At 42.5% G+C, this 27,826-nt stretch overlaps 1 protein-coding gene across 1 annotated transcript in view; it reads left to right on the forward strand.

Annotated features, from left to right (window-relative positions):
• Positions 1-27,826, forward strand: part of LOC309556500 (leukocyte elastase inhibitor-like) — a 114,063-nt gene that overhangs the window by 74,346 nt on the left and 11,891 nt on the right. Inside the window, exons 10-12 of the mRNA XM_082258950.1 lie at positions 4,230-4,347; positions 20,268-20,410; positions 20,518-20,685. Coding sequence (XP_082115076.1) covers positions 4,230-4,347; positions 20,268-20,410; positions 20,518-20,685 — 429 coding nt within the window. The remainder of the gene's footprint in view (positions 1-4,229; positions 4,348-20,267; positions 20,411-20,517; positions 20,686-27,826) is intronic.

The following is a 27,826-nucleotide window of genomic DNA, read 5'->3' on the forward strand; positions in this document are numbered from 1 at the left end:
GACACATGGAAAATGGGATGTATTTTGAGGTCTATTGGCAATGTAAGCTGTACTGCAGCTTTTCCAATAAGTTTCTTGATTGGGAAAGGTCCCAAGAACAGAGGTCCAAGCTTTTTGCTAGGGATTTTCAGTCTTAAATTTTTTGTTGAGAGCCAAACGAGGTCCCTGATAGCGTACTGAGGAGAAGGTCTTCTGCGAAGATCATAGTATTTCTTTTGTTGACTATGAGCGTGTGCAATGGTAGTATTAAGCAAACCCAGAGAGTCCTTTATTTGGGTAAGATAGTCTGAAGCTACTGGGTTATTTGAAGGAAGGATGCGTGGTGGAAGAATAGAGGGATGAAACCCATAGTTCAAGTAGAACGGACTCTGCTTGGTCGTACTGTGGGTTGCGTTGTTGTAGGCAAATTCTGCCAGAGGGAGAAGATCCACCCAATCATCCTGTTGGTAAGAAGTGTAACAACGTAAATATTGCTTGATGCATTGGTTGACTCTTTCAGTCTGTCCGTTGGTTGGTAAGGAGAAGTGAGCTTCCGCTCGATCCGTAGTATGTGACATAGTTCTTGCCAGAACTTGGAAATAAATTGTGATCCACGGTCAGACAGAAGAGTTTTTGGGATACCATGTAACTTAAAGACATGTTTCATCAGGAGTTCTGCCGTTTGTTTGGACGAAGGTAGTCTGCGAATAGCAATGAAATGTGCCATTTTTGTCAGATGGTCCACTGACACTAAGATGGTATTAAATCCTTTGGAAGGAGGCAATTCCACTATAAAGTCCAAGGACACAACTTCCCATGGAGTTTGGGGTATTGGTAGACTGCATAGTAGACCGGATGGTCTCGTAGTGTCAATTTTGGACCTGGCACAGACATTGCATGAAGAGACGAATTTTTGTATAGATGTTTTCATGTCAGGCCACCAGAATTGCCTGGCAATCAGATTAATAGTCTTTGTCATACCCATATGTCCTGCCATTGGCACATCATGCGATAATTCCAAGATCTTGGTGCGTATGGTAGGTGGTATGTAAAGTTTGTCGTTGTAGTAGAGGAAGCCTTCTGCATCAGTATTTAGTTGTGGTGGGGGTGAATCCAAACTTATACCATGCAAAACCTCTTCCTTCAAGGAACGGACAACTCCAATAATGCGTTTGTGAGGTATTATAGGAACGGAAGGGATTTCAAAGTGGTTTTCTTCAGTTAGTCGTGATAGTGCATCCGCCTTTTTGTTCTTAGCTGCTGTGGAAGAAGTGGAAGGTCTAATAAAACCTTTTTCCAAATTCTCATCCAAATAGTCTTTGAGATGGGAAAGTTCATCCTGTGAAAGAGGATAAACATGACCGAACGGCAATTTGCTATTTGGGAGTAGATCAATGCTACAATCATAGTCTCGATGGGGAGGTACTGCTTGAGCATTTTTCTCAAGAAAAACCTCAGAGAGATCCTGATAACCTAGTGGTGCAATCTCATCTGTCACCACAGACAGGATCTTCCCGAAAGACGGGAGGTTACACTTACCCTCGCAATAGCAAGAGAGGAAGGTCAGGGTCCGTTCCTTCCAATCTATGGTTGGTTGATGTGTGTGCAACCAGGGAAGTCCCAAAACAATGGGAAAGTGGGGTGAAGATATTAGATCGAAGGTAGTGGTCTCCATATGAGACCCGTTAGTAGTGACTAGGAGTGCCTGTGTCTGATCAGTGATCGGACCAGAGGATAAAGGAACACCGTTAATAAGACTCACTGAGACAGGTTTAAGTTTAGAAATAATAGGAACTTTATTTAAAGCAGCAAAACGTATGTCAATATAATTTCCACAAGATCCTGTGTCAATCATGGCCTTAGTAGTAATCCTGTTCTGGTCCCACTGTAATGTCAAGCAAACAGAAAGGTAAGGGTTAGTGATTGAAGTTGTCAATCCCCCTAGGAGGACATGTGAACACTCACCCTTCTTTTTGTAGACTAGGGGACAGACGTTTATCTTGTGATCCGGGGATGCACAGTACAAGCAGAGATTACCAGATCGTCTTCTGGCTCTTTCCATAGTTGATAGAGGTGGGCGTATGGTTCCTATCTCCATAGGAACGGGGTCAACGGCCGGAATCCGAGAAGAACTGGATAATGGCATTCCCATTTTCTCAGCCTTTCTTTCTCGTAGTCTTCTATCTATGGTGATACTGAGTTGTATCAATGCATCCAGGGTTTTTGGCAGATCCGCTCGGGCGAGGTCGTCTTTAACGGCCTCTGATAGGCCAAGCCTAAATTGGGTTTTCAGAGATGCATCATTCCATTCTGAATCAAGGGTCCATCTCTTGAATTCTGCGACAAAGTCTTCTACAGGTCTCCCACCCTGTTTCAAGGATCTTAATTGAAGATCGGCAGTACTCTGCCTATTGGGATCATCATATAGGCTAGTGAGTTCTGCTAGGAACAAGGCATAGGAGTTGAGAAGCTGATCGCTTTTCTCAAAAAGAGAGTCTGCCTAGGCCCGAGGATCGCCTGTTAGGTAAGAAATAATAGTACAAACCTTAATGTGATCAGTAAGGTAGGTACGGGGTTTTAGCAAGAAAAGTAACTCACATGCGTTTTTAAATTCGCTAATTTTTTTGCGATCGCCTGTAAATACCAAAGGAGGATTTATTTTGGGTTCAGGGGACTGAGCAGTGGTAAGTTGTGTCAGTCTAATTACCTGCTGCGACAGAGCCTGATTGTCTTCTTTTATTTCAGCAAATGCGTGTATTAACGCAGTTACTTGCTGTTTTAATTGTGTCATCTGAGTGGTTATTTCTGCTGAATCCATTTGTGGTTCGTTCAATCTGCAACGCTCCTGCGTTTTATGTATGGTGTGGATTTTCAGCTGCAGAAATATTCCACTTCAGTAGTCATGTAGAGAAACGCTGAGATACCATTCCCAACTCCCAATGACTCATCATGTGTGGAGGATCTCAATTCAGCAAGTAAATACACACACTCAATAAGATGTTTCCTAGAGTGACTTATGTATATAGTAACACAGTGATGATAGGCTGAAGAGACAGGTTGGGTAGAGATGGTAGATGACAGACACTTGAAAGGAAATGTTCTTGAAAGTGAGATAGTAGCAGATGAGATGCAGATAGGTTTAGCAATCATGTATGGTAGCAGATGACAGAGTAGCAGGTGGACATACAAGAGAGATCAACCCAGTGCAAGAACAGGTGGTAGTAGGCTCAAGAGCTAGCAATCTTAGATAATGCAGATGTAGTAATAGTCCTTAGTATGCAGAGCTAGACAGTGTAAGCTTTAGTATGAAAGTTATAGAGGTTTCCCCTACGGGGTACTTATCACTAATAGCAATGTAGCAGAGGAGAGGTTCGGCAAGAGCGGATGATCCGGTAGCGGGATACAGGGATCAGAGCAGCGTGGTTCCGACAGCGAGGTAAGCTTGCAAGCATGAGAGCTTCAAGACAGGTTAGCATCAAGGCACAAAGCAGTTTGAACGAACACATGTGAGTGAGAGCCAGCGATCTAAATAGCCATCAGTCCGGCGCTCAGTGATGACAGCATCAGTCTTAAAGGTGTATGCGCACCTTACCAAAAGAGAATGGTGGGGCGCATACACTTATGAAAGAGTAATTAGGGTACCCAAAGGTACCAGAACATTACAGGATGGGGAGAGAGCACATCCTGCACCTCCTCCCAATTTTCTCTTCCTCTCCTTGACGCTTCTAGCCCTGGGCTGAACAGAAGTAGTGACCCCACTGTCTCTACTCCTGTCAGCCTTATAGTAGAAGGAACTTGCAGCGCCCCCTCCCTAAAATACACGCTAAACCCAGGGCGGCGTCCCCTTCTGCCCACCCCTTGTTCCGGCCCTGCAGCACAGTACTCCTATGTGTTTTGTAAAAGGGGGTCCCTCCAGCACCCAAGCCCAAGGCTCAAGGCCACCCCCCCAAACTAGGGGGCACCTTTAGGGCCTACGACAGCCTCCTCAACACTCCATCTCTAATTTTTCACCCGACATCATTACGCCTGCTGGGCTGATTATTAAAGAGGGTCCTACCCTCTGCCAGCCCACTTGATGATGAGTCATCCAGTCTCCCTGAGTCACTCACCCTGACCCAAATTCAGCCCAGCTTGACTCTTAGCCAGGCTAATTTACCTACATTAACAAACTCCTAGCACACTAAGCAAGAGGGTTCTACATATGCCACATATACAGAATATATATATATTTTTTTTTTCTTTTATCCTAGCAATACTCTCAACTAATCAAGAAACATTTTCATGCTGAAATACAATCTGTGGATTTCGCTCATAGAGCAGAAGATGTCAGGAAGAAGATTAATAATTGGGTGGAAGAGCAGACGGAGAGTAAGTTCCATTATTCTATATTATTTTTCTATAAAAAAATAGTAGGTAAGAGGTTTATAAATCTATTTTATGTCAGCTTTTTATTCGCAATGGCAAACTTTTATTATTATATTTAGTGCCAACAGATTTCGGTTATACCCAAAAAAGGGCAAAAAAAAGAAATCAGGACATAATCTATTAGGCTACTATAAATATTTGTCATAGACTCCTCTGAATATGAACAGATAGAATACTTTTACAGAAAAACACATTTGAAGCTGATATTTTAGGTTTTGGATATAGTGAACACCGAGATGAACTAACAAGCATGCTAAAAACATGCCTCCTCTATGCATTTAGCTTTAATTAGCCTAGGACCTATCAAAGTTACAAAAAAAAAAAACATGTTTTGGTGCCCGCAACAGTTTCCAAAAAAAGTTAAATGTACAGTTTTAGAGAGTGTTCCCTCAGAGTAGTGATTAAACTGATATTGAAAGGTACATCACTCTGATCTATGCCTTCCTGCTGCTAGTTCATGTGATGTGTAATATCATTTAACATCAAACTCTAAGCAGATTTAAAAGGCACAAATAATGCAGCTCTCTACTCATTATTACATTAATAAATGTATTTTTTAAATGCCAAGTAGGGTAAGTACAAAATTTTGACCTAGTATCAGCCTTTTGCAGTCCCTGCAAAGCAAAGCTCAGACTGGCAAAGCAGCAAATCAGGTTTTATGTGGTGCAATGAGCATGCTGATAAAGGAAGAGAGTAGAGAGATTAGCTCAGTTTGCTGTTTCCCCTTTCACTGTGAAGTCACATGGGGCAAGAGCACTTAGTGAAATTAACTGCAACACAATTAAAATCAAGTCTACTGCCCTGCCACACAGCGTTGTGCTGTGTGGTAGAGCTATGAATATTACAAGAATGCATGGACAGCAATATAAATTATTTGCCAAATTATATATATATATATATATATATATACAGTGGGTACGGAAAGTATTCAGACCCCCTTATATTTTTCACTCTTTGTTATATTGCAGCCATTTGCTATAATCATTCAAATTCATTCTTCTTCCTCATGATTGTACACATAGCACCCCATACTGACAGAAAAACACAGAATTGTTGACATTGTTGCAGATTTATTAAAAAAGAAAAACTGAAATATCACATGGTCCTAAGTATTCAGACCCTTTGCTGTGACACTCATATATTTAACTCAGGTGCTTTCCATTTCTTCTGATCATCCTTGAGATGGTTCTACACCTTCATTTGAGTCCAGCTGTGTTTGATTATACTGATTGGACTTGATTAGGAAAGCCACACACCTGTCTATATAAGACCTTCCAGATCACAATGCATGTCAGAGCAAATGAGAATCATGAGGTCAAAGGAACTGCCTGAAGAGCTCAGAGACAGAATTGTGGCAAGGCACAGATCTGGCCAAGGTTACAAAAAGATTTCTGCTGCACTTAAGGTTCCTAAGAGCACAGTGGCCTCCATAATCCTCAAATGGAAGACGTTTGGGACGACCAGAACCCTTCCTAGAGCTGGCCGTCCGGCCAAACTGAGCTATCGGGGGAGAAGAGCCTTGGTGAGAGAGGTAAAGAAGAACCCAAAGATCACTGTGGCTGAGCTCCAGAGATGCAGTCAGGAGATGGGAGAAAGTTGTAAAAAGTCAACCATCACTGCAGCCCTCCACCAGTCGGGGCTTTATGGCAGAGTGGCCCGACGGAAGCCTCTCCTCAGTGTAAGACACATGAAAGCCCGCATGGAGTTTGCTAAAAAACACCTGAAGGACTCCAAGATGGTGAGAAATAAGATTCTCTGGTCTGATGAGACCAAAATAGAACTTTTTGGCCTTAATTCTAAGCGGTATGTGTGGAGAAAACCAGGCACTGCTCATCACCTGTCCAATACAGTCCCAACAGTGAAGCATGGTGGTGGCAGCATCATGCTGTGGGGGTGATTTCCAGCTGCAGGGACAGGACGACTGGTTGCAATCGAGGGAAAGATGAATGCGGCCAAGTACAGGGATATCCTGGACAAAAACCTTCTCCAGAGTGCTCTGGACCTCAGACTGGGCCGAAGGTTTACCTTCCAACAAGACAATGACCCTGAGCACACAGCTAAAATAACGAAGGAGTGGCTTCACAACAACTCCGTGACTGTTCTTGAATGGCCCAGCCAGAGCCCTGACTTAAACCCAATTGAGCATCTCTGGAGAGACCTAAAAATGGCTGTGCACCAACGTTTACCATCCAACCTGACAGAACTGGAGAGGATTTGCAAGGAGGAATGGCAGAGGATCCCCAAATCCAGGTGTGAAAGACTTGTTGCATCTTTCCCAAAAAGACTCCTGGCTGTATTAGATCAAAAGGGGGCTTCTACTAAATACTGAGCAAAGGGTCTGAATACTTAGGACCATGTGATATTTCAGTTTTTCTTTTTTAATAAATCTGCAACAATGTCAACAATTCTGTGTTTTTCTGTCAGTATGGGGTGCTATGTGTACATTCATGAGGAAGAAGAATGAACTTAAATGATTTTAGCAAATGAGTGCAAATATAACAAAGAGTGAAAAATTTAAGGGGGTCTGAATACTTTCCGTACCCACTGTATATATATATATATATATATATATATATATATACTGTATTTTCTGGCGTATAAGACTACTTTTGAACCTCAAAAAAATCCCCCAAAAATGGGGGGTCGTCTTATACGCCGAGTATAATATCTCCAAGGTAACCTAAGTATAAGTATTACCAGTAGATGAAAATTAGGGGGGGTCGTCTTATACGCCCAGTCGTCTTATACGCCGGAAAATACAGTATATATATATATATATATATATATACACAGTACATATATGGTTTTAAGCAGGTGTAAAAAAATGCTGTAAATTAGGAATGTTTTCAGAAATAGGAGTGCTAATAGTTTATTTTTATCAATTACTAAAATGAAACATAAAGGAATAGAGGAGAAAATCAAATCAATATTTGGTGTGATCACCCTTTGCCTTCAAAACAGCATCAACTCTTCTAGGTACACTTACAAATAGTTTTGGAAGAAGCACAGCAGGCATGTTGTTCCAAGCACCTTGGAGAACTAACCACAGATCTTCTGTGGATGTAGGCTGCCTCAAATACTTCTGTCTCTTCATGTAATTCCAGACACACTTGATGATGTTGAGATCAGGGCTCTGTGGGAGCCAAACCATCACTTCCAGGACTCATTATTCTTTTTTATGCTGAAGATAGTTATTAATGACATTGGCTATATGGTTGGGGTCATTATCCTGCTGTAGAATAAATGTGGGACCAATAACAAACCTCCCTGAAGGTATGGCATGATGGATAAGTATCTGCCTATATTTCTCAGCACTAAGGACACCATTGATCCTGACCAATTCTCCAATTCTATTTAATGCAGCCCCTAACTTTCAACGTTTCAATTGTTTCTGCCAGTTTTGTGCTGATGGCACTGCTGAACATCTTCCAATGCTGAAGGAAAGTAAGAATGATGTGTCTTATCTGCTGCATTAGGTTTCATTGACCAGCTACTACGGTTCTCAGTGTTGCTGGTTTATTTGTGTTTCTTCAAAAAGGCTTGAACAGCACATTTTGAAACCCCAGTCTGCTTTGGAATCTTTGCCTGGGAGAGACCTTGCTGATGCAATATAACTACTTTGTGACTTGTTGCTATGCTCAGTCTTGTTATGATGTATGACCTGTGACATGAATCTGTCTATCACAACCTCAGAGTTTGGCTGTTTCTCACTCAGATTTTAGCCTCCTACACAGCTTTTTCTGTTTATTGCCGAAACCTACAAATGACATTGACGATCATTAGCACCTACTTGGAACAATTGGTTAATCATACACCCGACTCTAGTTCTACAAAATCCCTGATTTTGTGGATGTGTACAAAACGTACAAGTATACAAACTGATGATGATTTGAAACCAAAGGGTAGTCACACTAAATATTGATTTGATTTAGATTTTTCTTCTGTTTGCTCAATTTGCATTTTGTAAATTGATGAAAATAAACAATTGAAATATATAGCACTCTTACTTTACATTGTTTCTTCACACCTGCCTAAACTTTAAGCTGCAGCATTTCTACAATATGTGATTTCAGTTTGAACAGATTGACCAGCAGTTTTATATTGGCTGATTGCACCTGGAATTCCATTCTTTGCCTGTTGTTTATCCTTAACCAAACACAGGTAATGCACCTGATGCCCTCTGTAGCATTTTGAGCTGTGACACAGTAAAATGTAATGTAAAGAGTAGCATCAAAAGAGAATTTGCACTTACGTGCAGCCTTAGAAATAACACGGTCTGGAATACATTTAAAGCGGTTGTAAACCCTTAGAACAAAAAAAAAAAAAAAAAAAAAACCTGCAAGACAAAGGCATAATGGGCTAGTATGAATCGCATACTAGCCCATTATGTGTAACTTACCTTTGAACGAAGCCCCGACACGGACCCCCGGACATCGCTGCGGGCTCTGCCATGATCCCTCGAAGTCTCTTCCGGGTTCGGCGGCTCCGGCGCGGTGATTGGCCAGAAGAGACGGCTCCGGCACGATGATTGGCCGGAGCCGCGATGACGTCACTCCCGCGCATGCGCACGGGAGTGATTTTTCTGGCAAGCTCCCGGCAACTTAATTGAAGGTCCCCCCGGACCTTCAGAGCGCATGCGCCGCTCGCGATAGAGCGGCTGCATGCACTGTAAATATCTCCTAAACCATGCCGGTTTAGGAGATATTATTTGTACCTACAGGTAAGCCTTATTATAGGCTTACCTGTAGGTAAAAGTGTCAAAAAGCGGGATACTACCGCTTTAAGGGCAATGTTATTGGGGCATGGGAAAGCAGAGGATAAAATACCACTCCGGCTGCCACTGTTGCTAAATGCCTTAGTTTATAATTATATTTTGATATTCACAAGTAGGGTTGAGCGGACACCTAGATGTCCGTGTTCGACGGGTTCGGCCGAACTTTAAAAAAAAGTCCGGGTCCGTGTCCCGGACTTTTACCGAACTTTTCCCGGACACCGAACCCCATTGAAGTCAATGGGGACCCGAACTTTAAGGCACTAAAATGGCTCTAAAACACCAAAGGAAAGGGCTAGAGTGCTGCAAATGGCAGCAAAACGTAATTAAGAGCATGGCAAGTGCTCTGCAAACAAATGTGGATAGGGAAATAACTTAAAACAACAAAAAAAAACAGAAAAATAAAACAATGTTCTTCTTCATCTCTGAAGGACGAGGCCCATATGGAGTAGGAGGGAGGTTGAGGTGGTGGTGGATGTGGCGGTGACATAGGCGTGCGCACAGGGTGTGCTGGGTGTGCCTGGGCACACCCTAATCACCTAGGGCACATAGCATTGCCAGTGAGGAGATGGGAAAGATCTCCCTGGGACCTGCTCTGCTCTATTTCTCCTTGCCTACAGGTACATGGCCCCGATACATTACTCTCCCTGCTGGCAAACACATGCATGTGTATTTCAACTTTGGGGTGCACACCTTAATGCAATAGGCTGCGCACACCTATGGGCGGTGTAGGTGGAAGCGGCGGTGGAGGAGGACCAGGGCCGGATTAACAGCATCATGGGCTTGGTGCTGAGGATTTTGAAGGGCCTTAAGGGCCGTGCCTTGCCATGCACCCAGAGGAGGAAGGGTGCAGCCATGCATGCCTAATTCAACATGGGATGCTGTCTCTGAAGCCCATAAACACATCCATGCATCGCCAACTGTCCCTCCTTGTCCGGCCTTCACGCTGTGTGGGGAGGTTCTGAGGGTGCTGCCTGGGGAAGCGAGCATAGAAGCCAGACTTCTGTGTTTACAAGTGACAGAAGAGCGGTAACAGTGAATATGGCCAACCCGGGGCCTATATAAAAGGTAGGGGCCTGGAGCTGCAGCTCCAATAGCCCCTACATTAATCTGGCCCTGAGGAGGAGGACGAGGTAGCCAACACTGCTTCTTTTCAAAAATTTTAAATGAGGGTACACCCCAAAAGAGTGAGAAAGAGCAAAAATGGAACAATGGGTGGGTAAGGTCGGTATCCATTGCTATTCTGCACAAGGTACGGAAAAGTCCCGTGGGATCCATGCCTGGTTCATTTTAATGAACGTGAGCTTGTCCACATTGTCTCTGGACAGGCGGCTGCGCTTGTCTGTTATAACGCCCCCAGCCGTGCTAAATACCCGTTCAGATAATACACTGGCTGCAGGGCACGCCAGCACCTCCAAGGCGTAAAGGGCAAGCTCAGGCCATGTGCCCAATTTGGAGACCCAGAAGTTGAAGGGGGCAGACCCGTCATTCACTACATGTAGGCGTGTGCACACATACTGCTCCACCATGTTGGTAAAATGCTGCCTCCTGCTAAGACGTTCCATCTGAGCTGCTGGTGCTGCTGTTTGTTGTGGCGTGCTGACAAAGCTTTTCCACATTTCGGCCATGCTAACCCTGCCTTCTGAGGTGCTGGCGGTGCCCTGGTTGCGTTGGCGACCTCCTCCTCCTCCTCCTCTGCCTTGTGCTTCCACTGTGGCCCCGCTGTCAGATGGGAATGCCAGCAGCATGGCGTCTACCAGCGTGCGCTTGTACTCGCGCATCTTGCGATCGCGCTCCAGTGAGTGAATTAAGGACGGTACGTTGTCCTTGTAACGGGGATCCAGCAGCGTGGCCACCCAGTAATCAGCACAAGTTAGAATGTGGGCAACTCGGCGGTCGTTGTGGAGACACTGCAGCATGTAATCGCTCATGTGTGCCAGGCTGCCCAGAGGCGACGAAAGGCTGTCCTCTGTGGGAGGTGTATCGTCCGTGTCCTCTGTATCCCCCCAGCCACGCACCAGTGATGGCCATGAGCTGGCCTGGGTGCCACCCTGCTGTGAACATGGTTCCATCTCCTCCTCCAGCTCCTCCTCCTCCTCATCCTCCTCATCCTCCAGAACTGTGCCCCTGCTGGACAATTGTGTCCCTGGCGTTTGTGTGTGCAGGAACCCACCCTCGGAGCCCCTTGCGAATGACTGCCCTGAAAGCCTTTGAAATGTTACCTCTTCATCCTCCTCCTCCTCCTCCTCATCCTGTGCCACATCCTCTTCCATCATCGCCCAAATTGTTTTTTCAAGGAGGCATAGAAGTGGGATAGTTAAGCTGAGAATGGCGTCATTGCCACTGGCCATGTTGGTGGAGTACCCAAAACAGCGCAACAAGGCACAATATATGCAAATGTCAAATATGCAAACTATGCCGCAATTTAATGTTTTTTACACCAAAAGGGTGTGTATTGAATAGCGGAATAGGATAAAAAACTGTGTATCTCACACGTACAAACACAGACTAGGCCCGATTAAATTTTTTCCTACCCTAAAGGGAGGATGAGGAAGAGGAGTATGGAACATGCAGCACCCTCAAATCTTCAGAAGTATGAGATGAACCCCAAAAACTTGGAAAGGTGGATCTCTCTCACACGTACCAACACAGACTATCCCCCAATTTAACTGATCCCCAAAGGTTTTTGATTAAATAGCGGAATAGAAAATATGATCCAAAAAAAGTGTATGTATATCACACGTACACAACCACACTAGGCCCCAATTACTATTGTTTGTACCCCTAAAAGGCTAGATGAGGAGTAGGGGGGGTATGGAACAGGCAGCACCCTCAAACCTTCAGAAGTATGAGATGAACCCCAACAACTTGGAAAGGTGGATCTCTCTCACACGTACCAACACAGACTATCCCCCAATTTAACTGATCCCCAAAGGTTTTTGATTAAATAGCGGAATAGAAAATATGATCCAAAAAAAGTGTATGTATATCACACGTACACAACCACACTAGGCCCCAATTACTATTGTTTGTACCCCTAAAAGGCTAGATGAGGAGTGATGAGTAGGGGGGGTATGGAACAGGCAGCACCCTCAAACCTTCAGAAGTATGAGATGAACCCCAACAACTTGGAAAGGTGGATCTCTCTCACACGTACCAACACAGACTATCCCCCAATTTAACTGATCCCCAAAGGTTTTTGATTAAATAGCGGAATAGAAAATATGATCCAAAAAAAGTGTATGTATATCACACGTACACAACCACACTGGGCCCCAATTACTATTGTTTGTACCCCTAAAAGGCTAGATGAGGTGTAGGGGGAGTATGGAACAGGCAGCATCCTCAAACCTTCAGAAGTATGAGATGAACCCCAACAACTTGGAAAGGTGGATCTCTCTCACACGTACCAACACAGACTATCCCCCAATTTAACTGATCCCCAAAGGTTTTTGATTAAATAGCGGAATAGAAAATATGATCCAAAAAAAGTGTATGTATATCACACGTACACAACCACACTAGGCCCCAATTACTATTGTTTGTACCCCTAAAAGGCTAGATGAGGAGTAGGGGGGGTATGGAACAGGCAGCACCCTCAAATCTTCAGAAGTATGAGATGAACCCCAAAAACTTGGAAAGGTGGATCTCTCTCACACGTACCAACACAGACTATCCCCCAATTTAACTGATCCCCAAAGGTTTTTGATTAAATAGCGGAATAGAAAATATGATCCAAAAAAAGTGTATGTATATCACACGTACACAACCACACTAGGCCCCAATTACTATTGTTTGTACCCCTAAAAGGCTAGATGAGGAGTAGGGGGGGTATGGAACAGGCAGCACCCTCAAACCTTCAGAAGTATGAGATGAACCCCAACAACTTGGAAAGGTGGATCTCTCTCACACGTACCAACACAGACTATCCCCCAATTTAACTGATCCCCAAAGGTTTTTGATTAAATAGCGGAATAGAAAATATGATCCAAAAAAAGTGTATGTATATCACACGTACACAACCACACTGGGCCCCAATTACTATTGTTTGTACCCCTAAAAGGCTAGATGAGGAGTAGGGGGAGTATGGAACAGGCAGCACCCTCAAACCTTCAGAAGTATGAGATGAACCCCAACAACTTGGAAAGGTGGATCTCTCTCACACGTACCAACACAGACTATCCCCCAATTTAACTGATCCCCAAAGGTTTTTGATTAAATAGCGGAATAGAAAATATGATCAAAAAAAGTGTATGTATATCACACGTACACAACCACACTAGGCCCCAATTACTATTGTTTGTACCCCTAAAAGGCTAGATGAGGAGTAGGGGGGTATGGAACAGGCAGCACCCTCAAATCTTCAGAAGTATGAGATGAACCCCAAAAACTTGGAAAGGTGGATCTCTCTCACACGTACCAACACAGACTATCCCCCAATTTAACTGATCCCCAAAGGTTTTTGATTAAATAGCGGAATAGAAAATATGATCCAAAAAAAGTGTATGTATATCACACGTACACAACCACACTAGGCCCCAATTACTATTGTTTGTACCCCTAAAAGGCTAGATGAGGAGTAGGGGGGGTATGGAACAGGCAGCACCCTCAAACCTTCAGAAGTATGAGATGAACCCCAACAACTTGGAAAGGTGGATCTCTCTCACACGTACCAACACAGACTATCCCCCAATTTAACTGATCCCCAAAGGTTTTTGATTAAATAGCGGAATAGAAAATATGATCCAAAAAAAGTGTATGTATATCACACGTACACAACCACACTAGGCCCCAATTACTATTGTTTGTACCCCTAAAAGGCTAGATGAGGAGTAGGGGGGGTATGAAACAGGCAGCACCCTCAAACCTTCAGAAGTATGAGATGAACCCCAACAACTTGGAAAGGTGGATCTCTCTCACACGTACCAACACAGACTATCCCCCAATTTAACTGATCCCCAAAGGTTTTTGATTAAATAGCGGAATAGAAAATATGATCCAAAAAAAGTGTATGTATATCACACGTACACAACCACACTGGGCCCCAATTACTATTGTTTGTACCCCTAAAAGGCTAGATGAGGAGTAGGGGGAGTATGGAACAGGCAGCACCCTCAAACCTTCAGAAGTATGAGATGAACCCCAACAACTTGGAAAGGTGGATCTCTCTCACACGTACCAACACAGACTATCCCCCAATTTAACTGATCCCCAAAGGTTTTTGATTAAATAGCGGAATAGAAAATATGATCCAAAAAAAGTGTATGTATATCACACGTACACAACCACACTAGGCCCCAATTACTATTGTTTGTACCCCTAAAAGGCTAGATGAGGAGTAGGGGGGGTATGGAACAGGCAGCACCCTCAAATCTTCAGAAGTATGAGATGAACCCCAAAAACTTGGAAAGGTGGATCTCTCTCACACGTACCAACACAGACTATCCCCCAATTTAACTGATCCCCAAAGGTTTTTGATTAAATAGCGGAATAGAAAATATGATCCAAAAAAAGTGTATGTATATCACACGTACACAACCACACTAGGCCCCAATTACTATTGTTTGTACCCCTAAAAGGCTAGATGAGGAGTAGGGGGGGTATGGAACAGGCAGCACCCTCAAACCTTCAGAAGTATGAGATGAACCCCAACAACTTGGAAAGGTGGATCTCTCTCACACGTACCAACACAGACTATCCCCCAATTTAACTGATCCCCAAAGGTTTTTGATTAAATAGCGGAATAGAAAATATGATCCAAAAAAAGTGTATGTATATCACACGTACACAACCACACTAGGCCCCAATTACTATTGTTTGTACCCCTAAAAGGCTAGATGAGGAGTAGGGGGGGTATGGAACAGGCAGCACCCTCAAACCTTCAGAAGTATGAGATGAACCCCAACAACTTGGAAAGGTGGATCTCTCTCACACGTACCAACACAGACTATCCCCCAATTTAACTGATCCCCAAAGGTTTTTGATTAAATAGCGGAATAGAAAATATGATCCAAAAAAAGTGTATGTATATCACACGTACACAACCACACTGGGCCCCAATTACTATTGTTTGTACCCCTAAAAGGCTAGATGAGGAGTAGGGGGAGTATGGAACAGGCAGCACCCTCAAACCTTCAGAAGTATGAGATGAACCCCAACAACTTGGAAAGGTGGATCTCTCTCACACGTACCAACACAGACTATCCCCCAATTTAACTGATCCCCAAAGGTTTTTGATTAAATAGCGGAATAGAAAATATGATCCAAAAAAAGTGTATGTATATATCACGTACACAACCACACTGGGCCCCAATTACTATTGTTTGTACCCCTAAAAGGCTAGATGAGGAGTAGGGGGAGTATGGAACAGGCAGCACCCTCAAACCTTCAGAAGTATGAGATGAACCCCAACAACTTGGAAAGGTGGATCTCTCTCACACGTACCAACACAGACTATCCCCCAATTTAACTGATCCCCAAAGGTTTTTGATTAAATAGCGGAATAGAAAATATGATCCAAAAAAAGTGTATGTATATCACACGTACACAACCACACTAGGCCCCAATTACTATTGTTTGTACCCCTAAAAGGCTAGATGAGGAGTAGGGGGGGTATGGAACAGGCAGCACCCTCAAACCTTCAGAAGTATGAGATGAACCCCAACAACTTGGAAAGGTGGATCTCTCTCACACGTACCAACACAGACTATCCCCCAATTTAACTGATCCCCAAAGGTTTTTGATTAAATAGCGGAATAGAAAATATGATCCAAAAAAAGTGTATGTATATCACACGTACACAACCACACTAGGCCCCAATTACTATTGTTTGTACCCCTAAAAGGCTAGGAGTAGGGGGAGTATGGAACAGGCAGCACCCTCAAACCTTCAGAAGTATGAGATGAACCCCAACAACTTGGAAAGGTGGATCTCTCTCACACGTACCAACACAGACTATCCCCCAATTTAACTGATCCCCAAAGGTTTTTGATTAAATAGCGGAATAGAAAATATGATCCAAAAAAAGTGTATGTATATCACACGTACACAACCACACTAGGCCCCAATTACTATTGTTTGTACCCCTAAAAGGCTAGATGAGGAGTAGGGGGAGTATGGAACAGGCAGCACCCTCAAATCTTCAGAAGTATGAGATTGTGTTCACTGTACCCCACAAAGATTGAGTTCACTGCACCCCACAATGATTGTGTTCACTGCACCCCACAAAGATTGTGTTCACTGCACCTCACAAAGATTGTGTTCACTGTACCCCCCAAAGATTGTGTTCACTGCACCCCACAAAGATTCTGTTCACTGTACCCCACAAAGATTGTGTTCACTGCACCCTAAAAGGATGTTGTTCACTGCACCCCACAAAGATTGTGTTCACTGCATCCTAAAAGGATGTTGTTCACTGCACCCCAAAAAGATTGTGTTCACTGTACCCCCCCAAAGATTGTGTTCACTGCACCCCACAAAGATTGTGTTCACTGCACCCCAAAAAGATTGTGTTCACTGTACCCCCCAAAGATTGTGTTCACTGCACCCCAAAAAGATTGTGTTCACTGTACCCCCCAAAGATTGTGTTCACTGTACCCCACAAAGATTGAGTTCACTGCACCCCACAATGATTGTGTTCACTGCACCCCACAAAGATTGTGTTCACTGCACCTCACAAAGATTGTGTTCACTGTACCCCCCAAAGATTGTGTTCACTGCACCCCACAAAGATTCTGTTCACTGTACCCCACAAAGATTGTGTTCACTGCACCCTAAAAGGATGTTGTTCACTGCACCCCACAAAGATTGTGTTCACTGCACCCTAAAAGGATGTTGTTCACTGCACCCCAAAAAGCTTGTGTTCACTGTACCCCCCCAAAGATTGTGTTCACTGCACCCCACAAAGATTGTGTTCACTGCACCCCAAAAAGATTGTGTTCACTGTACCCCCCAAAGATTGTGTTCACTGCACCCCAAAAAGATTGTGTTCACTGTACCCCCCAAAGATTGTGTTCACTGCACCCCACAAAGATTCTGTTCACTGTACCCCACAAAGATTGTGTTCACTGCACCCCAAAAAGATTGTGTTCACTGTACCCCCCCCCAAAGATTGTGTTCACTGCACCCCACAAAGATTCTGTTCACTGCACCCCACAAAGGATTTTGTTCACTGCACCCCAAAAAGATTGTGTTCACTGCACCCCAAAAAGGATTTTGATCACTGCACCCCAAAAAGGATGTTGTTCACTGCACCCCAAAAATGATTTTGTTCACTCCACCCCAAAAAGATTGTGTTCACTGCACCCCACAAAGATTGTGTTCACTGCACCCCAAAAAGATTGTGTTCACTGTACCCCCCAAAGATTGTGTTCACTGCACCCCACAAAGATTCTGTTCACTGTACCCCACAAAGATTGTGTTCACTGCACCCCAAAAAGATTGTGTTCACTGCACCCCAAAAAGGATGTTGTTCACTGCACCCCAAAAAGGATGTTGTTCACTCCACCCCAAAAAGATTGTGTTCACTGCACCCCACAAAGATTGTGTTCACTGCACCCCAAAAAGATTGTGTTCACTGCACCCCAAAAATGATTTTGTTCACTGCACCCCAAAAAGGATTTTGTTCACTGCACCCCAAAAAGGATGTTGTTCACTCCACCCCAAAAAGATTGTGTTCACTGCACCCCAAAAAGATTGTGTTCACTGCACCCCACAAAGGATTTTGTTCACTGCACCCCAAAAAGATTGTGTTCACTGCACCCCAAAAAGGATGTTGTTCACTGCACCCCAAAAAGGATTTTGTTCACTGCACCCCAAAAAGATTGTGTTCACTGCACCCCACAAAGATTGTGTTCACTGCACCCCACAAAGGATTTTGTTCACTGCACCCCACAAAGATTGTGTTCACTGCACACCAAAAAGGATTGTGTTCACTGCACCCCAAAAAGATTTTGTTCACTGCACCCCAAAAAGATTGTGTTCACTGCAGCCCAAAAAGATTGTGTTCACTGCAGCCCAAAAAGATTGTGTTCACTGCAGCCCAAAAAGATTGTGTTCACTGCAGCCCAAAAAGATTGTGTTCACTGCAGCTCACACACAGAAAAATGGATGTGGATCACTGACACCTGCCTATCTCCAATCCCACACCACACAGCAATATCGATTGTAGTTTGTAGAACACAGTTTCCCTAAAATTCAGCAGACTCTGTCCCTAACAGGATTGAGAAGAGATCGTAGATCAGGATTGAGTGCAGATTCACCCCACCCCCCACACAGCAATATCGATTGTAGTTTGTAGAAGACACTGACCCTATAATTCAGCAGACTCTATCCCTAAAATGCCTACAACTCGCCCTGCCTAAACACTCCGACCTGTCCCTCAATTCTATCCGGACACAAATGGTTTTTTCCTGCCTATCTTTCCCTAATCAGCAGCCAGCACATTGATGTGTGCTCTGTCCCTTAGCTAAGCAGCAGAATGACGCTGCTGCGGCGGCTGCCTCGAACTTATAAAGACTTGGTCACATGCTTCAGACGGCCAATCACAGCTACTAAGACATTTGCAGGCATGGCTGGGATGGCTTAAGGCACACCAGTTAAACGATTGTTGATTGGCTGTTGAAAGCCCGCCATGAAAAGAGCGCCAAAGCATGCAAAACCCGGAAATAAAACGACCGAACACGGATTTTTACCCGAACATACAGTAAAGTGTCCGTGTCCGTGTTCGGGTAAAAAAAATCCAATTATTCGGTACGAACACGAATAATACAGTCCGTGTTCGCTCAACACTATTCACAAGCTTTGTTGCAGTTATTACAATTTTTTTTTTTTTTACCAAGAATTTAATACAAAATTTAGCCTCATTTATAAAACTATTATTATTAAGTTTTGATGTTTGTTTAGGATTTTTATCATATCCCCTAGGTTTAGGTAACCTCTTTCACCCCTGACTACCCTAAAGCCTAAACATTTGATTAAATTAAACCTAAATATTAAGTTTAGGAATTTTTAAAATAATATCTTCTTATAACTTAATAGAGGTTTTGTTTCATACTAGCGCACATTTTGCATTTCCTTCCATAAATTTAATCCTTCTATTCACTCTTTCTTTTTTTAAAAAGGAAAATTTTAATGTAACTTGCTTTCTATGACTCACTTCTGTGTGGGATTTAATTATTTTTTATGTTAAAGTGACGATAAATTATATTGAAGTACGTATTCTAAACTAAAAAAAGAAGAAAAAAAAAGCGCTTCTATTGCCCTCAGCCTCCTCCAAATCTCCAAATTCCTGCTTTGTGTTGCTGTGATCCGACTTCCTGTTAGATGATGGCTACATTCGTTCTCCATGGCCCCATTCCACCCTCTCTTGTTTGCCACCAAAATGGACTAGGGACTATGGACTACAGGATTTTTTTGTGTGCAAAGAGCAGTGCATATAACCTCAACTAACATGCAATGTTTGTTCCAAACAAATAGTAGCGTGGTTGGAGGAGATGTTTGGGAGCTCCCACTGGACATTACAAGGAGGCAGAAAAATACAGCAAGAAAACATTTCACAAACAAAAAAAAACAATAAATAAAAAATAGATTACTGGACAATTTAATAGGGGATATGTCAGATTTCTTACACTTCATGATCAATGACAGCAAAAAGGTCCACTGGGGGGCTTATCAAAATATTTTTTTTAATGGGGCTCTATGATGCTATCCTGCATTCCCATGCCATCTAAAATTAAAAAAGAAAAATAAATTACGTTTTTTTACTAGAGATACACTTTGATCATATACAACTTTTACAAAAGCAACATTTTTGCTCTTTTACTTACTTCTGCTAATGTAGATAGCAGTCACAATGCAATTTCTATAGCATTACTTATCTAGAAAAGTTACTGTCAACACAGAATTTATCAGATTTTCATTGAAATGCATGATTCCAGGCTGATGGTGTAGGACAACCAGTGACCATAACATATCTTATCTTATATTATTCTTACATAGTAAAACACAAATATTTTGATGTGATTTGAGGCATCTATTTAGTCAATAATAAAGTCCAGCATCACTTTGTTTTCTTTTTTTTTTACCCATAAAGGTAAAATAAAGGACCTTTTGCCTCAAAGCTCAGTTGACTCACTAACAAAGTTAGTCCTGGTGAACGCACTCTATTTTAAAGGAAGCTGGGCTGTTAAATTTCCTGAAGAGAACACAGAACAAAGACCATTCAGGCTGAGCAAGGTTTGGAAGTATTTTAATAAAATATGTGTGTTGTATAGGTTATGTGTGAAGACATTAAATCATATTTATGTCCCACCTTTATAAATAATTTCTTTTTTTTTATATAGACAAAAACTAAAACGGTACCAATGATGTTTCAGAAAGGCAAATTTAATATGTTCCACATTGAGGAGCTTGAGACAAAGGTGCTTGAAATCCCTTATGTTAATAATGAACTAAGCATGATAATTTTGCTGCCAGATGACATTAAGGACAATACTACTGGACTAGAACAGGTAAGATCTTAGATGTTTATGTGCACATATATATCGTGGCAGCCTTATATAGATCTTCAGCTCCAGTGCTCAGCGTGTATTGTATACTACTAAGTTTCTGCAATAGTGTGCAATAATCTATTTCATCCCATTATATGATCAGCTTTGAGCAATTTATACATGAAACATAATAAAAACTGTTTGAGTTGGGTCATTGCATACCATTGTTCTTTGCGGTAGGTACGTAGTTATTTCAGCATATATGCAATAATAATAAGAAACAAAGGGTGATATTAATCATGCACATCATTTTTCAGAATTCATCCTGAATTGGTTTAATCTTTAACAAGGGGGTACATACATAGGGGTTGATTTACTAAAAGCATATAGACTGTGCACTCTGCAAGTGCAGTTCCTACACAGCTTATGAGGTGAGGCTTCACTTTGCAAAAAATAACCAATCACATGCAGGGAAAATCAAAAAATCGAATTTTTGCTTGCACATGATTAGATAATGGAAGTCAGCAGAGCTTCCTTTAATTTACTAAGCTCTGGAGCAACTGCTCTTGCAGAGTGCTCAGCCTATTTGCCTTTAGTAAATCAACCCCCCTCTGTACTTACAGACAAATACTGTCATTTTCACATACCGGGGAACTAGCTAAGCTTCCTGTACCTGCATTATAATGGTGTAGGGAACTTAGCAAACATACCACAGTCCTTTTAACATGGTTACTTATGGGTCACATTCACATCTGTGCACTTATTAAAAAGGGCCAGGGACTTTTTTTCTGGTTTTTGGTTCCATAGACTTCAATGGATCAAACATGTGAATTTAAAAACGCAAAATGCACCTGGAATGTGCAGACTGCAACCTGTACTGGTGTGAACCAGGCATAAAAAAGGGAGGCCAACAGTTTTCAATATACAGGAGGTCCCCGGGTTACAAACAAGATAGGGTCTGTAGGTTTGTTCTTAAGTCGAATTTGTTGGAAGTCGGAACAGGTACATTTTTTTAGATGTAGCCCCAGCCTAAAGAATAATTTTTATGTTTTTTGGATAGCATAGGGAAGGGTTAACACCCCTGTAATGTTTGTTTTGATGTCTCTACCCTTGATCAGAACATGTCACCTCACTTTCTGTCCCTATCACAACTGGATTTTGAAAATTTTGGGTTGTTGTGGAAACAAGGATTAATGATAAAGCTTCAGTGGATACCCCTTTTTCCCATGAGAACTCTTACAGCAGTGAATTTCCCTTCCTAGGGCTAGATTTCTCCTCACTTCCTGTTGTCTCCTTCCTTTTGTAAGTAGAGGCGATTGTAAGTCAGATGTTTGTAACCCGGGGACCGCCTGTAAATCAGAGCATGTGTCTCCAGCTCTCATGTTCTTTTTGCTCCCATCTGCCTGGCATGTTTTCTGCTTGCACCCCTATTTTTATTTTTTTTAATTAGGAGCGACATTAGCTTGATTAGTCTTGAAGAGTTGGGCAAACACTGTGCTCACACCACTCTTTGTTAATCCTCCTATTGTTTTCATGTTGTCTTCTACTAAGCATCTACTGTTGCTCTTTTTTTACAATGCAAATTTATTTTTTATTTTTTTCAAATCAAGAAAGGCTTTATTGAGAATGGTAGAAAGAGGCAATACATTGCACAGACAATATATTGTACATTGAAAATCAATATGTCACTAAACAAAGTATGCACATACACAAGTAAGGTATATGACATTCCAGAGTATAACAGAGCATTTAGGCCAGACAAAAAAAAAAAAAAGAGAGAGAGACAGTCTGTATATAACCAATCATAACTTTACCATTCATCACATGGAATCAAAAGTAAAATGCACAAATAACTCATTACCATAGAACAAGTAACCATCATAACTAGTTTTTACCATTCCTCAAGCTGCTACAAGATAATATTTATTACTGAAGCAATCGATCAAGAACAAGTAACTATAGGCCAGTCAGCCTAACATCAGTAGTCTGCAAGATTTTGGAGGGGATGTTAAGGGACCACATATAAGACTTTAGTAATGAAAACGGTATTATTAGTAGTAATCAGCATGGATTCATGAAAAATCGTTCTTGCCAAACCAATCTATTAACCTTCTATGATGAAGTGAGCTGCCACCTAGATAAAGGTAAGCCTGTGGATGTGGTGTATCTGGACTCTGCAAAGGCCTTTGACACCGTTCCCCACAAACGCTTACTGTACAAACTAAGGAATGTAGGTATGGGCAATAGGGTGAGTACCTGGATAGAGAACTGGCTCCAGGGGAGAGTCCAGAGGGTGGTGATTAATGGGGAGTACTCGGATTGGGCGGGTGTGGAAAGTGGGGTCCCCCAAGGTTCTGTCCTGGGACCAATCCTGTTTAATTTATTCATAAATGATCTAGAGGAGGGGATATCTAGTACAATCTCAGTATTTGCGGATGATACTAAACTAAGCATGCCAATATCTTCTATGCAGGATGTGAAAACCTTACAAGCGAACCTGAACAAAATAATGGGGTGGGCAACTACATGGCAGATGAGGTTTAATGTTGAAAAATGTAAAGTAATGCACTTGGGCGTCAGAAACACGAAAGCAAGCTACTACATACTGGGGTATACAATGTACGGTTAACAGCAAACACACACACACACACACATCATAGGTTGAACTGGATGGACTGGTGTCTTTTTTCAGCCTCACAAACTATGTAACTATGTAAGTTGGGTAGGGGCCACTTTGGGTGCAGTCAACAAACACCCCCATATATTTTCAAATTTCATGGGCGACTTCCTATGGTAATAAGTATTCTTTTCTCGAACAAGAATAGAATCCACCGATTGGATCCACTGTGTGCCAGTAGGGGGGTTCGGAAAGATCCACCGTCTAGCTATGAGTTTTTTAGCCAGGTACAATATCTGATCAGGGCTATATATGTATGTGGATGATAAAGCTCCCCAACAAACACATCAGCGGGTCCAATGCAAGTTGAACCTGATATACCCGATTAATGGTGGACAGTACATAGCTCCAATATCTCACAAGTTTAGGGCATTACCAGAGCATGTGAAAGAAATCACCCAGGTGCACTTGACATTTGGAACAGATGGGTGTGTCACGCCTGCATAGAGTTGAGTTGGAGTTCTATAGGTGCGGTACAACACAAATAAATGAGACAGTTTGTGAGCGGCAGACACCGATACCAAGGGACCTGCCCCCAGCATCTGCTCCCACTGATCTCCACCAATGGAGCCAACATCACGTGCCCATTTTTCTCGACACGGAAGCAGATGTAGATAAGATAAAAAAGTAGTATATATCCTAGAAATAATGCCCTTTTTTTCCCTGTCTGTAAGAAGGGATTCCAAAAAGGTAGATTCAACCAGCCGCAAGGAAGTGCATCTTCTCTGACAATGAAATGCATGATTCAGTTGCATATATTGATATCTACAATTCCTGAGCAGCGGAAAGTCCGCGGTTAGTTGTGCGAAGGTCTTTATATCAGCATGGACACATAGCTGGGAAATATATTTAACCCCAGCCCGTATCCACACAGGGAAACTGCCCAGCCTGGCCAACTCTACATAGAAGTTATTATTTCATAAAGGGGTAAGAGCAAAATAACCTGAAAGGCCCAGTCTCTGTTTGACCGTCCTCCACACCTTAGTTAAAAGTTGAGAGGTAGAGCAATGAGAGGGGACACTGGGGAAACCCATCTCCATGTGGGAAAATGAGGAGTAGCCCATATCAGGCTGCATCAGTAGACCCCCTGAGGGGTCTTTACATGTAGAAAGAACCCAACCCATAAAGTGCTGCAGCTGAGCTGCGAAAAAGTAAGCCTGCAAATGGGGGACAGCCAGCCCACCCCCTTCCCTAGAATATTATAAGATCTCAAGCTTCAAACGTGCTTTTCCCTTTTTCCATATAAGGGCACGAAACTGGGAATCTATTCTATCAAACCAGTACCTAGGAATCCAGACCGGAGAGTTATGGAGAATGTAAAGTAGCTGAGGCGCCCAAATCATTTTGATTAAATTAACGTGGCCAGTGACTGTAAGGGGGAGTTTGCACCAACTATCACATTTAGAGTGGAATGTACATAAGAGAGGCTTAAGATTCAGGGAAACATAGTCCTTAGGATTAATGAAAATCATAATACACAGGTAGCTGAAGGTGGAGACTAAGGATGATCGAACTTTTGAAAAGTTCGGTTCGGCCAGAACATCCGAACTTCCCGAAAGTTCAGCCCGGATTTCAGAACCCCATTGAAATCAATGGGACCCGAACTTCGGTAATCAAAAAACACAATTTTTAAGCCCTAAAACCCAATAAATGCCCCTAAAAAGTCCCTAGGGTTCTATGTCATGCCCCATTAACTATTAATCACACAAAAAAAGTTCTTAAAAATTGTCATTTTTGATAAAAAAGCCAATTATTGAAAAAAAAAAAAGAGATTTTTTGATTTTTACTTTGGATTTAGTATCTGGGGGGTCTAAAAAAGTGTACATGTGAAGTTTCAGCTCTGTAACATGCCCAGAACCATGAAAAAAAAAAAAAAGATAATTTTTCAGTAGAACAGGGATGTGGGACCCTCCTTTTACACCTATATGATCTTTTTTTTCTGGTTCTGGACATGCTACAGAGCTGGAACTTCACAGGTACACTTTTTAGACCCCCCCAGACACAAAATCACACAAAAAAAAGTTCTTAAAAATTGTCATTTTTGAAAAAAAGCCAATTATTGAAAAATTAAAAAAAAAAGAGAGAGATTTTTTGATTTTTACTTTGGATTTCGTATCTGGGGGGTCTAAAATGTGTTATGAGCCATGACTCTAAAATGTGTACATGTGAAGTTTCAGCTCTGTAGCATGTCCAGAACCATAAAAAAAAGATTGTTTGTATTAGAACACTTTCAGCTCAGGGGGTTGGCTTCTCTTCTCGGTTTTCACACCTTGCCGGTTTAATAGCAGGCATTTTTTTGGGTTCTTTGCAGTCAGGAAAAACATCTGAACTTGTGTATAGTGGTACTGTGCACAAGTTCTGATGTTTTGCCTGCCTCCAAAAACCCCCAAAAAATGCCAGCAAAAACACACCTGGGCATTTTTTTGTTGACGCTAGCGTTTTTTTGGCATTTTTGGGGTTCTTTTGAGGCAGGCAAAACATCTGAACTTGTGTATAGTGGTGTATATACACACATACATATATTTATATACACACCTAGACATATATAGGTGTGATAGTAGCAGAAATATATGCTTGCGCTAATGAAATCATTTACAGTTAATATATTTCTGCTACTATCACACCTATATATGGCTAGGTGTCTATATACATATAATTATGTGTGTATATATACCACTATACACAAGTTCAGATGTTTTGCCTGTCTCCAAAAACCCCCAAAAAATGCCAGCAAAAACACACCTGGGCATTTTTTTGTTGACGCTAGCGTTTTTTTTTGGCATTTTTGGGGTTCTTTTGAGGCAGGCAAAACATCTGAACTTGTGTATAGTGGTATATATACACACATAATTATATGTATATAGACACCTAGCCATATATAGGTGTGATAGTAGCAGAAATATATTACTGTAAATGATTTCATTAGCGCAAGCATATATTTCTGCTACTATCACACCTATATATGTCTAGGTGTGTATATAAATATATGTATGTGTGTATATACACCACTATACACAAGTTCAGATGTTTTGCCTGCCTCCAAAACCCCCCACAAAATGCCAGCAAAAACACACCTGGGCATTTTTTTTTTTTGACGCTAGTGTTTTTTTGGCATTTTTTTGGGTTCTTTAGAGGCAGGCAAAACATCTGAACTTGTGTATAGTGGTATATATACACACATAATTATATGTATATAGACACCTAGCCATATATAGGTGTGATAGTAGCAGAAATATATTACTGTAAATGATTTCATTAGCGCAAGCATATATTTCTGCTACTATCACACCTATATATGTCTAGGGGGTATATATACAGACATATATGTGTATATATACCCCCTATACACATGTTCAGATGTCATGTCTGACATCAAACATGTCCTCAAAAAAGCACTGGCAGTGGCAGCCCCTGCAGTATGAAAAATGCTTGGCTGGTGAGAAGCCATATTCCTGTCCCGAAGCAACTCAGAGAAATGATCATTTCTCTATAGCGGTCACCCTGCTATGGAAGGGTTTTGTCACCCTTCCATAGCAGTCACTGTCAGTTAACCCTACACTACACTACGGTCCCCTTACACTTAACACTTTCCCTACAGAAACTAAATTTTTGAAGCTAACTTAAGTGTAAAGGAGCACTCTAACTACACTAGATATCCCTTTCCTCACACTAAAAATAGCTAAATGACACTTTGTAACACAGAACAGAACAGCTTTCCACTCTCTTCCATGTCCCGTACAAGAATGCTAGGAATTTGGCGGGGGCGATCTTATATACTGGGGGGCGTATTCACTAATGATTGGTCTAGGGACCCCCTAGTCACTCCAATCACATTCCTAGCATTCTCCTGCCCCCTCAATTGGCTTTTGCTAATGGTTCTGGTCCAATCACGGGCTTTTAAAGCCCATTTCCTGAAGCATTGCATTTTGGTCGGTTCTGGTTGCCGAATTCCAAACTATTTGGGCAAAAAGTTCTAAATTCGGCCGAACCTCGAACACCCAATGTTCGGGCCGAACCGATGGTGGACCCGAACCGTTCGATCATCCCTAGTGGAGACCACCAGCACCTGGGAGAAAGCATCCAGGAACGTCGATCCCAGAGGGTCTAGGGGTAAAAGCACAGACTTATGCCAGCTAACCACTTGCCGACCGCCGCAAGTACATATACTGCGGTGGTCAACCCCGTTCAGGCAAAGTGACGTATGGGTACGTCACTCGCCCGCGAGCCAATAGGGGACGAGTGTGCGCCGTCGGAGGCGCGCTCCCTCCCCCGCTCGTTCATGGGCATCCCCGCGCGAGTAACCGGTGGTTACGATGTCCGCCGGTCACTCACCATCTCCCGCTGGAGAGGGAGAAAGGCAGGCGGCTGATGTAAACAAAGCCGCCTGTCATTCTCCCTGATGTAACAGCAGAGATCATCTTACGATCGTGCTATGTAGGATCGTATGTCTCTGTGGTTACATCAAAAGCCACACCCCTTTACATT

The sequence above is a fragment of the Pelophylax lessonae genome (assembly GCF_965119305.1).
Source record: "Pelophylax lessonae genome assembly, chromosome: 5".
Classification (NCBI taxonomy): domain Eukaryota; kingdom Metazoa; phylum Chordata; class Amphibia; order Anura; family Ranidae; genus Pelophylax; species Pelophylax lessonae.